General features: G+C 46.4%; 3 protein-coding genes across 3 annotated transcripts; 1 reads left to right on the top strand and 2 right to left on the bottom strand.

Annotated features, from left to right (window-relative positions):
- Positions 1–701: 701 nt before the first annotated feature.
- Positions 702–2,087, top strand: LOC308321229 (zinc-binding protein A33-like; the record flags this gene model as incomplete). Its single annotated transcript, XM_080772068.1, has 1 exon — positions 702–2,087. One exon carries the CDS (start codon positions 702–704, stop codon positions 2,085–2,087), a length of 1,386 nt encoding a protein of 461 aa, XP_080628194.1.
- A 3,299-nt stretch (positions 2,088–5,386) lies between these two features.
- Positions 5,387–15,126, bottom strand: cldn15lb (claudin 15-like b; the record flags this gene model as incomplete). Its single annotated transcript, XM_080772186.1, has 5 exons — positions 5,387–5,499; positions 5,725–5,838; positions 6,574–6,655; positions 6,875–7,039; positions 14,910–15,126. The coding sequence occupies 5 exons, from the start codon at positions 15,124–15,126 to the stop codon at positions 5,409–5,411; spliced, it is 669 nt and encodes a 222-aa protein (XP_080628312.1). The 3' UTR covers positions 5,387–5,408.
- Positions 10,990–13,542, bottom strand: LOC308321228 (heat shock 70 kDa protein 4-like; the record flags this gene model as incomplete). Its single annotated transcript, XM_080772067.1, has 1 exon — positions 10,990–13,542. The coding sequence occupies one exon, from the start codon at positions 13,540–13,542 to the stop codon at positions 10,990–10,992; it is 2,553 nt and encodes an 850-aa protein (XP_080628193.1).
- Positions 15,127–16,199: the final 1,073 nt, after the last annotated feature.

Below are 16,199 nucleotides of genomic sequence, written 5' to 3'. Positions count from 1 at the left end.
ACTTGAAAATGTTTGAGAACCATGCACTGACATAGAAACATAGGGTTTTTCAGAAAACTGTCATGATTTAGAAGACATTTTGTAGAATCGTTCTCACATCTAAATGGGTTTAAAAGTTATTTTAACTATATATATATATATATATATATATATATATATCTATAATTATTATTAATATCATCATTATTATTACATAATATATATTATTTTTTTGAAGGGCGCTAGTTTCTGTCTTTCGGAATTATATATATATCAACATACACTTTTCAAAATTTAGAACAGTATACGTGGTCCCTGGCACAAAGCATTTTCAGATGGTTCCACGTCAATCTCTGTGATGACGTTGCACTGTATGTTGTCAGTATGACGTGGTCTAATAAGGAGTCTCTTCACAAATAAACCTGAATTGACACTCTGGTGTTCAGTGTGTGGGAATGTCTTGTACGAGCAATTACACCCATGAAGAGCAGTTACGGTGTTCTATCTGTCTGGCTGTATTCACTGATCAAATCGCCACTCCTGCATGTGCCCACAACTACTGTAACACCTGTATTACATATTACTGGGATACGAATAGTAATTTGTTTCGGTGTCCACTATGTGCAAAAAATATCTATAAGAGACCAGAAGTCTCTGTACCAGAAGTCTCTGTACCAGAGGTCTCTGTCCCAGAGGTCTCTGTTCATACTTTGCTTTCCGAGATGGACGATCAGTTCAGGAAGTCTCAGCAGCAACCTGCTGAACCGGATGATGTCTTGTGTGACGTCTGCACAGAGACCAAGCACAAGGCCCTGAAGTCCTGCCTGGTGTGTCTCACCTCCTACTGCGAGACTCACCTGGAACGTCACCAGACGGTCGCAGCCTTACAACGTCACAAACTAATAAACCCTGTAAAGAACCTGGAAGACTTCATATGTAAGAAACATGACAGGCCTCTGGAGATGTTTTGTAAGACTGACCACATGTGTGTTTGTCAGTTTTGCAGTGAGTCCGACCACAAGTTACATCAACTTGTAACCCTGAAAGAAGAATGTGAAGGAAAGAAGGCTGAGCTCAGAAAGACAGATGCGGAAGTTCAGCAGATGATCCAGGAGAAAAAACAGAAGATCCAGGAGGTCAAACACTCGGCAGAGCTCAGCAACAAAGGCATACATAAAAAGATAGCGGACACATGCACGCAGTTTTTCACTGCTCTGACGAGCTGTTTTGAAAAACATAAAGCAACAGAAAAACAGTCGGAAGGCTTAATTACAGAGTTGGAAAATGAAATCACTGAGTTAGAGAAGAGGAGCTATGAGCTGAAGCACCTCTCAAACACTGAAGACCACCTCCACCTCCTCAAAAAGTTCCCATCCATCAAAGCCCTTCTACATACCAAGGACGGGACAAAGGTCAATGACTATCCGTCATATGTTGGGATTGTGAGGACAGCTGTGGCTCAGTTGGAGAAGACAATCAGTCAAGAGATGAAGAAGCTTTATGACGCTGAACTGAGTAGCATCCAGAAAGATGCAGTGAATGTAATTCTGAACCCTGATACAGCACACAGTCAACTTGTCCTGTCTGAAGATGGAAAACAAGTGAACAATGGAGGCACAGAGAACAATCTGCCAGACAACAGAGAGAGATTCTCTAGGTGCATCTTTGTCTTAGGTAAACAAAGAGTCTCCTCAGGAAGATTGTACTATGAGGTCCAAGTAAAAGGGAAGAATGGGTGGCATCTAGGAGTGGCCAGAGAGACCATCAACAGGAAGGGAGACATCAGCCTCAACCCCAAAAACGGTTACTGGACCGTGTCATTAAGGGATGAACATGTGTACTGGGCCGGTACCGACCCTCCTGTCGTCGTCCCTGTAAGAGAGAAGCTCCAGAAAGTGGGGGTGTTTGTGGATTATGAGGAGGGCCTGGTCTCCTTTTATGATGTGGAGGCCAGAGATCATATCTACTCTTTCACTGGCTGCAACTTCACTGAGAAACTATATCCATTATTCACTGAGAAACTATATCCATTATTCTGTCCTGCTATTAAGGATCACGGCAAAGACTTTGCTCCTCTTATCATCTCTCCTGTCAATCACACAGTCTAATATCGGGGTGCAAACAAATCGATTTAATCAATTATAAATAAATAAATCACATTTGTGTGAAGTGAGGGGCGCCTGGTAATATTTGTTTAAAGTGCTGTAAACATACATTAAAAGTCCATTATACTTTGCTGGTAAATGGTGCATTTATATAGCGCCTTTATCCAAGGTGCTCTACATAGATTGTGCATTACATTCACCCATGCACACATTTATACACCGATGGCGGCGGAAACCATGCAAAGCACCAACCTGCACTCCGGGAGCAATTAGGGGTTCAGTGTCTTTCTCAAGGACACTTCGACACCAACTCTGGGGGAGCCCGGGTTTGAACTGGCAACATTACGGTTAGTGGTTACCATCCAGCCACTCTACCCCTGAACCACCACCGCCCCTGCTACTCTGTTTGTTGAAAGTGCTCTAAAGTGCTCTTCCATATAGACTTGCTCAAAACAAACATTAAAAGTCCACAGACTTGGCTACCACATGTCATGTTTAGTGCTCTAAACAAACATTAAAAGTCCACAGACTTGGCTACCACATGTCATGTTTAGTGCTCTAAACAAACATTAAAGGTCCACAGACTTGGCTACCACAGTCATGTTTGTTGTGATATACAACATGCTGTGTACTGATACTTGGTACTTGTACGTGAATATGCAATGTACTTATATGTATGGTGCACTGCCTGAACTGTAACATACTTTAGAGCTGTGTTAGAGCACGCTGAAGGCCGCGTGCTGCAGGCAGTGATGTTTAGTGCTCTAAACAAACATTAAAAGTCCATATATCTTTGGCTGCTATATGACATAATTCCGAAAGCCTGCAGACACTATAGCGCCCCTCAAAAAATATATAACAAAACAAAACAAAAACAAAAACAAAACAATAATAAAAATTATACTAAATAATCAATCATTATTTTAATAAAATAATTGATTAGTAATCCATATTCTTGGCTTGCACTTGTATATCATATGAATATTATAGGCAAAAAGTAAAAAAGATAAAAACATTAACAAATTAATATTGGCCTGCACCTACAAGCTGAGATTGTTGTTTTCGATTATAGTCCATTCATTGATATAAAAAGTGCTTCTTGAATGTTTTATGGCCTTGCATGCTGATGCTCGACAGGAGGGTGTGGAGGGCAGTGATTCAGGAGTCCAGAGTTGGTGTTTGCTAGACCTTGCATAGCCTCTTGAGTATAGAACTGAGGCTCAGGGGCAGCAACATAACAGACTTACTGTAAGTAAAGTAAAGTGTTTCTTTGAAACTCAAATAAACCCTAAATATCCCAATAGTAACCAATAGTAATTTCCAGCTAGGAACGATTGGCTTTCCAGCCTGGACCCTTTCAACGCAGAACACTTGACTGAACCTTCCACAGGTGGAAACCTTGTACTGTATATGTGCAAACCATAGAATAGCTGATCTACAAGCTCACAACACACTGTTTGACCTTAGCTGCTCGTGCTCGTGTATATGGTTTGCATTGCTTTTACAAGTTTTTACAATATCAATTGTATATTGTACATACCGTATTGTACCCCCAATAGATCTTGTAGATCTGCCTATAATAATAATTATAACAAAAAAACATCGCATGGATGCACCTGGGATGTATCCTCAGTGATGTATCCCAAGGTCAACGGGGTTTCGGGTCTCTCGAACATCATACCCCTCACTCAGGTGACCCAGCCGGGGGTGATCAGGTCCCGACTTACGTCCCATGCAGTAGCTACCCTCAATCAGTCCCATTAGGGAAAAACCAGGGCCACACAATCCGTTGGAACTACTCCAGAACTACTCTGCCAGGTCTGGGAGGTACGCTTCTGGCGCATGGAAGGACTACTAGGCTCTGTGGGTTGACTCCTATCCGGGCCCCTCCTATGTTGGAGATGGCATATGAAGAGCCAACTACCATGGCTCATATATACAGACTATGGGATCTAGATAATGTCTTGTATGACGTTCTGGGAATCACAAACTGAAGAGTGGAATATAAACTTATGATGAATGAACAATAATAGGATAAAATAAAGGACCACAATGGAAACATTTTATATTTTTATTTATAAATATGTTTTTTGTCAATAAAGATGTCACTCACTCACTCAATCAATCAAATAATCAAACAATCAATCAAAGTAATTAATATTTTTGGGGTTACATCTCCATATAGAGTGCCAGGGGGATACGTTCTTTACTGCACAAAATGATGTTCCAGAATAGAATAAATAGAATTAGAAAGATATAAAGCACTAAAATGAGAATAAGCTAAACCTGTATTGAACCCCATAGCAAAATGCAGGTGTCATAACAGCAAATAACAGCAGTGTGACTGAAACATATTGACACACACACACACACACGCACACACGCACACACACACACACACACACACACACACACACACACACACACACACACACACACGCACACACACACACACACACACACACACACACACACACACACACAGTATATAGCTTGTAGGGAGGGCTAACTTTTATGCCGGGAGGTTATCATTTAAAATTGATCTTGGATGCAACGCTAAGAACACTTATTTCCCAGGTTGTGTCTACAGAGGGCATTATAGCATATAGTGCCAGTCGGACTCCTTTTTCAAAACATAATAAGAAAAAGAAATTTGAGGCGGTGGTTCTTAATACTTGTCGTCAAGACAACAAGCTGTAGTATATAATATTGCTTCATTGCAACAACAACAAAAAAAAAGGGAAAATACAAACACATTTGCTTTGTAAATTCAATTAGTTAGAGGTGTGCATTGGCACTGCCCTCACTATTCAATTCGATTACAATTCTCCAGGTGAGGACCCCCTTGAAACCGAGTTGCTGCAACTCAAGGGATTATCCTCTAGTGAAATGTCATTCTATGATGCATTCAGTGCACACAACATGGCACATACAGCAATACAAGCAGTCAGATATACTGATAACAACATATTTCATTTAGAATTACAATATTATTATATACAGTAATATAATTATATTTAGGCTTCGATGACGATTATCGATATCACATTGCTGCATTGCATTGCAACATTGCTGCATGGCCGAATCGCAAATTGAATATTTTTGACACCTACAGCAACGTTTTATCCCCTGAGTGTTACAATGGCACTAATAGAACAAGGAACATTACAATCAACCAACAATAGTACAAGGGGCCAGGATTACAGAATATAGAGACAAGAGGAGCAGCCTATAGACACAATGTGACAGCACCAGAATAGAGACAGTAAAACCAATGAACAGTAACAGTTGAAGAATGAACTGAATGAGACACAATAAAGTTTTTTAAACGTAAGCCTTGGAGCTGCCGGTCTCTGACCTCGGAGCTGCTCTGTAGATCTTGTGGTCGGTGGTGTTGTAGTTGTACGAGAAGTTCCTGAGACAGGAAACAACGACACAAATAACAGTTTATATAAATACATACACATTTATTTTTCTTTTCGTGGTACCATTTTGTTCTTGCTTTTAAACGTGTACAGGCTAAATTCTTCATTTATATCGTACAAAGTGTCACTTATACGTAAAACGAACTGAAACAAACTGTAGCCTGTAGATTTGTTCTTCATGGAGTTGAAAAGAGTGATGTCAGTATGTTCATTACCCTGCTGGGGGTGCTGGAGGGTCTCTCTTACAGGAGCAACACAGCATGGAACCACCCAGCATGGCCAGACCAGACGCTCCCCAGCCCAGATACAGACCTGTTCCCAACTCAAACCTAAAGAATGCACGCACACGCACGCGCACGCACACGCACACACACACACACACACACACACACACACACACACACACACACACACACACACACACACACACACACACACACACACACACACACACACACTCTTCAATTACAATTGAACTCTGACCCTTGTGTATAAATTGACTTGAATTCACTTAATGTGAATGCTCTGATGAAGGCTGCATAGCCGAAACGCGCAACTGTTCCTTTTTGGTGCAGTGTGCCAATAAAGAAATGGAAATGTGAGTACTCTGTCCACCGTTTATTTGGGGTGCATATACTTAGTTTAGACTAGTCAGTGGTTAGACATGGGTTAAGGTTAGGTTTAGGTGTGCTGCCCCGTGGGAGGTTAGGTTTAGGGTGAGGGTTTGAGATAGGTTGTAGATTGTAGGACTAATGACTCGTCTAACCAATGACTAGTCTAAACCAAAAACTGTCTAAACTAAGTACTGCACTAACTTTTTGGAATTTTTTAAATTCCTATTTTTTGAAATCTTCAATTACAGTCTGCATACCATTTGACCGTCAGCAATACAACTTCAATAGCCTACATATAGCCTACTGTATGTGTCTCCTCATGAGGAACAACTTTGTCACATTTCTTTGAACATATACTGTATCAACAAAAAAGTCTTACTGAAATGTATTATATGTACTGAAAAAGTATTATATAAAGTAGATTGAGTTTAATATTAACCAAATACTTACTTGACTCCTCCATAGAAGGGATCATAGAATTCCTCGACAACTCGAGCTGCGTACCACGACACTGCTATCAATGTGCACAGACCTGTTGTAAAAAAACAAATTGTCAACAGAAATATCAGCATGTAACTTTTGGTTGGTTGGTCTCTGGTTTACTTGGAAATTGACGCACGCACCGTTGCACGCACCATCGCACGCACGAGCAATATACCATAACTGTATCTACCGGTATGTTACTACAAACAAAGCACCGTCTGCATTTTAAACGATATGATCGCACAGTGCTGCTTATAGTTGTCTTCACCTGACAGGATAAACAGCACGCCTCCAGTGAGGGCTATCTTTCCCTTGGCGACGTCCGACGTTCTGCCAATCTTCGTACATTTGAGTCCGAGAGCCGAGACCACGATGGACGCCAGACCCACCAGGAGAGACAGGATCATCAGAGCTCTGCAGGCCTGGATGTGACCTGCACGGGACACACACAACAACATCTAAAAAGAAGGCAGTCTGCACACTGGTCTTGTGCACTCTATTTGCAGAGAAATAACCTTTCGACCCATATATGCAATGAGGTCGATTAGAGACTTTTTATCGTGAGAATGATATGGCTTCCGTTATCTCAATGCAACTTTTGAGGAATAGATATCCCGTTTGTATTAGCTTGGATTCCCCATCGATGATATTTCTAGTGTACATATTGGGTCATTTGATCAGGACATCCAGTGGTGGAAGAAGTATTAACAATTTTTACTTATTAAAAGTTAAAAAAAAGTATCAATACTGCAATGTAGAACTAGAAATGCACTCTGTCGAGGTGCCGACTTTTGCCTTGCACACACTTGTACTGCTACTAACTAATGTCTATTACAACTGCTGTTCTAAATCCTTTAGACCCGTTATTGACCTTATACCAACCTTGAAACGTACCTTAGTTATGTCACCATCAACAGCCAATAAGGAACCACCATTCTTACCCCGACATATACTATACAGTACCCCGACATACGGTGGACGACACCAACATATATACGTATATACGGTGGACAACACCGACATGCCCAGCCAATCGCAGTACTCGCGTGCTCTGCTTGAGCAAGTAAATACCCTGTTACGAGTAAAAGTTCGGATTTCTAAATGACACAAATGTGGAAGGCAATGAATGTGTATGACAGAGAGGAGGAAGATAGAGGTCAGAGGTCACACACCTTCACACACTTCTTTCATGGCTGTGTAGGTAGGTACAGTGTACAGTTCACTGCATACTAAGGACTCGACTGAGCGCACCTTTGTACTTATAAACCTATATTATATGTTAAGTAAATAAAGCCTCTTCCTCAATGTCCTTGTATATTATAAGTATATAAATACATATAGCCATTATAAACCTGCATATTTCCTAGCAGTATCCCTTAGTGAGGCTTTAGGCAAGACACTTGTATAGCATAATTCAACAACAAGGCAATTCAATGTGCTTTACAGAGAACAAAGAAAAGCGTTGGAATGCTATAGCATTTACAAAGTACATTTATGGGCCAATATAGACCTACAGTACAACTAATGTAGCAAATTCCTCCACTTATGATGTATTTACTGTGACGGCTGTGATGCTATACCCGTACAGCCGCATTATCAGAACTTTTCTCATTTTAAGTAATATCCATATAATTATATGAAATCACACCTGTGTGAACCGAGTGGTGCAACTCCCCTCTCTCTCCCCCTCCCCCCTCTCTCTCTCTCTCTCTCTCTCTCTCTCTCATTAGCAGGAAACAGCGTCACATACATGAACACGGACAAAGCTGTTCCTTGGAGTGGTTGCACCACTCAAAAGTCACACCCGTGTGAAGTGAAGATGACGTAAATTTTCCCTTCACTGTCAATGGCATCTAATGTTTGTGTTGCGGACATCTTGTGGGGACAAAAGCTGTATATAGGAGGGGCTAGCTCCCCTCAACAATATGCAACTGAAATTGTCCCCTAATCTGATGCCATAAAGTTAAACTTCCCTGCGTGAGAGAGAAGCTGATGAATAGCTAAAAGACATGCACATCCCAGATATACTATCAAAAAAAAGTTTCAACAGCAAAATTGCATATGGGAGCAGCAATACTGGTGTGTGGATTTCTAAACAATATCCATTAACCCCTTAAACCTCCAACATCCATAGTGGGGAAAGCTTTCGCAGGCAAATAGCAGATCAACAAGATGCTATTGTCCCGCGAAAGCTTTCCCCACAATAACAGGAAACAGGAAAGCGGGACTCCACTCAACCATAATGGTTAAGTCACATACCGGGTAAGGCCAGCAGGGATTCAAAGTCGCGGCAGTTCTTTACACCGGTGCTGTCTTCGGCGCAGGACCGCCATAGGTTCTGGAACTGTCGAACGGAGATGATGACGCTGCCCGACACAGAAGACCGTTTCCAGTACTCATTGGTCAGGCTCATCCCCGTTAGCAACCAGCTCCCCACGCCCAACAGAAAGCCTGTTAACTCCAGCGACGTCGTCATTGGATAGTATACAGATACTTCTGTCTGTCTGTCTGTCTGTCTGTCTGTCTGTCTCCTCTTACAAGGATACGGTACCTCTCTCTCTTAACGTGTTCTCTATCTGACACTGCCCTGGTGTGGAAAGTAAACCATTCAGCCCTTTCTACAGTTTCTTTCTTCTCTCTCTCTCTCTCTCTCTCTCTCTCTCTCTCCCACTCTCTGTCTCTCACTCTCTCTCCGTCTCCAGCAGTAACAGCATTTCGATACTTCCCCCACCTCGTTTGTTTTATACTGCACTATACTACTCTGTGTTAGTACACCTAGTTTCAGGTGTAGGGGAACTTTACTCTTTGTTCAGGGCTCATAAAACGAACGCGCCTCCTCTGAAGGCGTCATCATAATCATGAGGACACAGGAAGTGTTGGCTGGTGACCTATACAGTGCAGGACCTACAATATAAATTGACACACACACACTGGCCATGTTCGTCCCTCAGCCCTGCTTCACTGCCGTTCCTAAGTAACCGGCTGAGTTTATGCCAGCTTTAGTCTTTAGAATGTTATTGTAACAGACTCAATTGTAGGACAGACGACATGCAAGCCAAGGTTTTGAGATCACAAAGATCTTTATTCTGTGAGGTATACAGAGTTGCAGCTTGCTGCTTGCCTACATGTGCTACTAGTTGGAAGAAACTGTACAGCCAGGGGCATTTGGGGTGCTGGGGGATTGGAATTTCCATCCCCTTGCGTTCACATTTAACCACAACTATAGGTTTGACTATAGTTTGACTCAGGCCATGTGTTACAGCCAGTCATATTTATTTTGTAGTATTTCTATATATTTGTTGTATTCTGTATTCTATGAGGTGGAGAGAGGAAACAGGGTTAACTGCCAAATTGACACTGACAGCGTTTCTGCCAGATGTCAGACTGATGATCCTGTGGGGAATTGGTCTCTGATGTTGGTTGGCTGTCTCCGCTAATGCTACAAATGACGCCGACGATGTGGGTTGGCTGGGGCCGAAGTACGGGCCGCTCACCGTTCCCTATATGTCCACACTTGGACTTGACAGCGGGGGAGGACTGACAGCTCAGGCCAGGGAGAAAAGAATCGATCCCTCCGTCCTCTCACCCAAACGTGTTCACTTGTGTCTTTGGGACTAATGTGCTATAGCCCGTGTGACCAACTTGCTTACCCCGATTGCTGCCAGAATACTTTGAGGGTACCTGATCATGTCACTCAGGTCGTCTGTGTCTCGGGCTCCCCTGACTTTAATGTCTTCCTGTTAGCCTATAAATCACTACATGGCCTATCTACACCTTACCTCTCAGAACCGCATTATCCCTTACTCTTCCTCCTGCTAACCATTCACAAGACCATCCTACATGAATCCCACACTGGCCCAGGCCTCTTCCAGCATAATCCCCCCGCACCCTCTACGCCCAACTCCGCCCCACTCCCACAACCCCCATAAACACCCTTGACCCTTCACACAGACGGGTATTTAGGGGTGTGGCACGAATCGGCCATTCATTCATGGTTGAAAAAAACAACACAGCTTCCCCATTGGAATTGCACACACTCTTTTTTATGTTTGATTTGATGTTTTTTAAAGGGGCCAAGCCTGAAGGGACTTTGGGCCCTTATAGTATGTGTCTGTTTTTGTAAGGGACCAAGCACGAAGGGACTTTTGGTCCCTTATTGTATTTGTCTGTTTTTTTCTTCTCCTTCTACTTCTTCCACACACACACACACACACACACACACACACACACACACACACACACACACACACACACACACACACACACACACACACACACACACCTGTGCGTAAACAAACATGTTCGTCACCAAGAAATAAAAAGACAAAGAAAAACTGGAGAGGAACAGCATGCTGAGACAGACTGCTATATTTCCATTATGCATTATTGCGTATCCATCTGCTCCTCTGTGGTCTGGTCTTCCAGATCTTCCAGGCTTCCGGGCCTGGCCTCTGTCCCCTCCTGATCATCGCTGGCTGGCCCGTTGCTCTCCTCCATCTTCTCTTCCTTGGGAAGAGGCTCCGCCTTGGGCTTGGGCTTGGCCTTGAGCAGCATGGGGACACATGAGGCGTGGAGCTCCCTGGTGAAGGCCTGTATCTCCTGGACCTTGACGACGGGCGCCAGCGACAGGTCCTGCTTGCTCTGCTGGCTCACCTTGCCGTTGAGCCACGCCATGGCCTCCTTCAGCAGCTGCTCCGCCCGGCCCACCTCCACCTCGTCCAGGTGCTCGTGGCGCGGGTCCGCCTTCGCCCTGTACGCCTCGACGACCGCCGCGTAGCGCTGGACCTGCTTGCGGAGCTCCTCGAACGCCTTCGTTCTCCCCTCGGCCTCTGCGTGCCTGTCCCGGACGGGCCGGCCCAGCTTCCTCAGCTCGGCCAGCTTATCGACGTAGGCGGCCTTGGGCTGGTCCTCGCCGTCCTCGTACAGCCACGTCTCGGCGGCCTCCAGCGTCTGCACCAGCGCGTCTCTGTCGGCCGCGCCCACAAACTTCTCCAGCACGCCGTGCACCTCGTGCCTCATCTCGTAGATGTACTCCTCCACGTTGTTCTTGGCGTCCCTCTTCTCCTTCTCCAGCTTGTCCTGCATGATCATCTTGGCCTCGTCCTCCACGAACAGGTTGAGCGTCTGGCCGTCCAGCTGCCAGTGCGGCGTGCTCTCCACGGGCAGCTCTATCGTCTGGGTCTTCACCTTGGGCTTCTTGGCCTGCGGCGGCGACTGGTTTGCCTTCTCCTGCTGCTTGACCGTGACCCCGTCCTCCTCCGCCGGCGTCTCCTCCGCGTCCTCCGAGGTCTCCTCCGGCTTGTTCTCTTCGACGTTGTCGCACCCCGCCGTCGTCCTGTTGTCCTCCGGCTGGTCCGTGCACATCTCTTCGCCGTCCTTCACGGCTTGCTCCGCCTCGAAGGGCTCCTCGCCCTCCGAGACCTTGAGGACCCTGTCCAGTGAGGCGCCCGTCACGCTGAACACACCGTGGCCCGTGACGCGCACCTTCACCTTGACCTTGGAGATCTCCCCGGACGCCTCGGGGGGCGACACGTTCTGGATGAGGAACTGGCCGATGGTGGCCGTGGGGTAAGGCAGCTCCTCGGGCTGGTTGTAGTACGCCTCCACCGAGAAGGGCTCCCTCCGGTAGAAGGTGATGACCCTGGAGAAGGGCGCGGCGTGGTTCTTGGGGAACACCTCCAGCTCCGTCTCTCCGACCGAGCAGTTCCAGCGCAGGGAGATGGGGTACGGCACGACGTCGGCGACGGAGAAGTCCCGGACGCGGACGGCGGGCGACAGGAGGGCGCACTGCACGGCGCAGCCCCGGGCCACGGCCTCGTCGGCGTTGAGCGTGGCGCTCACGCGCTCCGCGCCGAAGAACCTGCCGATGCGCTCCCTCACGGCCGGCATCCGGGAGGCGCCGCCCACGATCTCCACCGCGTAGACGTCCTCCGTCACGTTCAGCTTGGCCTGTTCCACCACGCTGCGCAGCGGGCCCTCCACCCTGGCCAGCAGGGCGGCGCACATCTCCTCGAACTGGCTCCGGTTGAGCTTCGCCGACACGTCCACGTCGTTCATGAAGCACTCGATGTTGAGCTGCAGGTCGGACGCCGTGGTGCTCATCTGGTGCTTCAGCCTCTCGCACTCCTGGGCGAGGCGCGCCAGCGCCCGCGGGTTCGACCGCACGTCCAGCCTGTACCGGCCGCCGAACTCCCGGCAGAAGTGGCTCACCAGGACGTCGTCGAAGGCCTTCCCGCCGAGCTCCGCGTCGAAGGCCGTGGCGAGGACCCGGAGCCTCCCGGCGCTGAAGGCGCACGCCGACACCTGGTAGCCCGAGTGCCCCAGGTCCACGAACACCACGGCGCGGGGCTTCTCCTCGGCCTTCGGGAGGTCCTGCTTGTAGAAGCCGTACACCAGGGCCACCGCGGTCGTCTCGTTCATGAGCCTCAGGCAGTTGAGGCCCGCGATCTGCGCCGCGTCCATGACGGAGCGCCTCTCGGCGTCGGTGAAGTACCCCGGCACCGAGATGACGCAGTCGGCCACGGGCTTGCCGAGCGCGCTCTCCGCCGTCTCCTTCAGCTTGGACAGCAGCATGCCGCTGACCTGCTCCACGCTGAACACCGTGTCCTTGCCCATGTACGCCACCTTGAGGCCGGTGGAGCCTGAGGGCATCTGCACCAGCTCGCAGGCCAGGCCCGACTTGGCCCGCTGGACGTGGGGGTCGGAGAACGGCCGGCCGTGCAGCTTCTTGAAGCCCTGCGCCGTGTTCCTGCAGTTGCTGCCCGAGGAGATCTGGCTCTTGGCGGACACCCCGATGGTGCGGCTGCGCGGTCCGAAGGCCACGAAGGAAGGCGTGCTGCGCTCGCTGACGTCATTGATGACCGTCTCGATCCCTCCAGAACGCGCTATGGCCACGTAGGAGCGCTGGTAGCCCAGGTCGATTCCCACCACCGACATCTTCCACGACGAGTTCCCTTGTTCTATAGCTACTGAACGGGATTATATGATTGATTACAGTATAATGTCTCAATAATGGCCGTGGATAAACTGTGCGTTTCGCAGGTTTTGCTCTGTTTATAATTTTAGATATATCTGGCTGGTTTACCACCCAACATGTCACTGTCCTCGGAGGAAGAGTAGGCAGCCTTCGAGGACCCTTCCGGGACCTTATAGGTGACTGAGAGCCGAGATGTCACACAAAACACAAACCGTTGTCGAACAATGTCAATTTGCACAGGTGTGTCTGTCAGATGTCAGTGGTGGAACGTAACTGACGAGGCAGAGACCTCAAATATCTCCACATCTCCTTTTTGTAAATCAATGCTCTACTTATACTACAGCAATGGTCATGCTGTGGTGCCATGTTGCCATTTTGTTGATAGTCAGTGCAGTGTGGCATAACAACATTCAATTTAATTATGACACCACATCAAAATGAAATATTTCCAACGGATTTAGATTTCTCATAATATAAGTGTATATAACAACCTTATTTTGATTTCTTCTTCCTTTGAAATAATTTTATTTCCCCATGTAATGACCATTAGACTCCCACCCATATCTCCTGGACTCAATCAGAGTTTGAATGAATGTATAGAACAATGTGCTTGATGTAATTTGCATACAGATGTGAGGGGACTTAACTCATGCCTGGCCAAAAGCCATGGAACTTGTTTACACATGTGTCTTGACTCATGCGGAGCACATCTGTCACTTTGTACGTGAAGAAATTTGTAAAGAAATATAGCTGCAAGCAGCGATAAGAGGGGCCAAGGAATGCAGCAATAAGAAAAAGACTATATGCAATACACACAATACCTGACAATACTTGTTTGTGGTCTGTATACGTGGGGTCTGTGGGGTACGAACAGCTGCAATACCACTGGGTGACCTAAAGTGGCATTATTGAGCAGCCTAAAAGGGCCATGCGCACTGAGCCATGCACACTGAGCACTACTATAACTGCCTCCAGCCAGCAGTGTTGTTGAGCAGCCTGCACTGCTCAGTACACACTGGTGTGATTTTTTTTCTATTGCTTGGCCCCGTCTTATCACTGCTTGCAGCTATATTGTTTTATACTTTTTTCCCCCCACCTCATAGCGCGACATATGGTGAAGTATTGCAGTGCGACAACCACCAATGCAGTGAATTGTTTTTAAACGCGGCCGACAAATATTCTAAACTTTCCGCAATTCTGCCAATAACCATATTCTTTGAGATACACAACCGAGTGTTTGCGGGGTCAAACAAACAGTTTGACCATGTAGTGGTAAACACATCTATACATCATGGTGGCACGCACTGTTTGGCAATTAGTATCTCACCTGGTAGTCCCAGGATGGTCTTGTATTTGTTGCACTGAATGGCGCCCATGGAGGTGGCGGCGCAGCTCATCCACAGCCCCTCGAATTGCCACTGGCTGGTGGTCACCGACTCCGCGTGGCTCCGGACCTTCCACACCTGAGAGCTGGTGCAGCTGGACTGGAGGCACCAGGACAGCACGCCCAGAACCAGACCCACAACCTGGATGGCCAAAGACATGCTGCTGGCTGCTGGCTGCTGCTGCTACCAACCGGACTGGGCTTTGACCTATAGGAGAACAGGAAGACCAGTGGTGGAGAAATACTCACATTTTGTACTTTTCTACTCAATATTTGCCTCTGAGATGTATTGGAAGAATAAAAGTAAAAGTATTGGAAATTGTAAATACTCGAGCAAAAGCAGCACTATATAACCCCGGGGTGGAAAAGGAAAGTTACATAGTGCTGCTTTAATTAAGGTGCTCAAACTAATTGCACTACATTAAAAAGGTACAGGTTCCTTCAATTTCAAAAACAAACACCCTGCTGCTGCAATGTCCCTTCTACCCGCGTGTTGCTATACCATGTCGTGGTGGGCAGGCTTGTGTGCCTCCGTGACTCTGAGGGCTATAGTGGCGGGGGTTATACCCCTGGCTGGCAGGTTCAGGTCTCAGGGTAGAGAGGCTCGACGAAACGCAGCACCTGGAACTCGAGGTTGGGCGTTGGGCATGGGGCTAACAACTCCACCCCCCCCCCCGTAAAAACACCTTGTTTCAGAATGTAAGTAAGTAAGTAAGTAAGTGTAAGCTGCAATATCCCCTCATTTCCAAGATAAATTGTTCAACATTTTACATTTGTTTGTTTTGGGCTGTGAGGAAATTGTAAAAACTGCGAGGAAATTGTAAATGAGTAAAAACTCATGTGGTCTGTTCTTGTTCCTGTCGAGACGTATACTGAACACTGCCACTGCACACAAACTAAAGTAAAGATTAAAGATTAATTTTCCAACAACACAAATTCAGATCTTGTACACTAGATCATAATAAGGCATATAGGGAGTTAATTATATCGAGGGGTTCAAACACGATAAGGAATATTACATGTAAGCACTCAAGCCCTACTTTTTTTGTCCAGCAACTAACAAAAATGTCAGATCTATAATTTCATGTGACATGTGGTGCAGATCTGCTAATTTCTGTGTTTTTGCTAACTTTATGTTTTTAAAAGTTTCAGAAATATTCAAATTCTTTGGGGAGAAAATGCCCATTATAGGTATGCCAAGGTGAAAGTGGTTAAGTGTTAAATCACAGAATA

This window comes from Protomyctophum bolini (genome assembly GCF_963924005.1).
Source record: "Protomyctophum bolini genome assembly, chromosome: 9".
Taxonomy (NCBI): domain Eukaryota; kingdom Metazoa; phylum Chordata; class Actinopteri; order Myctophiformes; family Myctophidae; genus Protomyctophum; species Protomyctophum bolini.
Note: the sequence above shows the minus strand (reverse complement) of the source record. Positions and strands in the feature narration are given on the sequence as shown.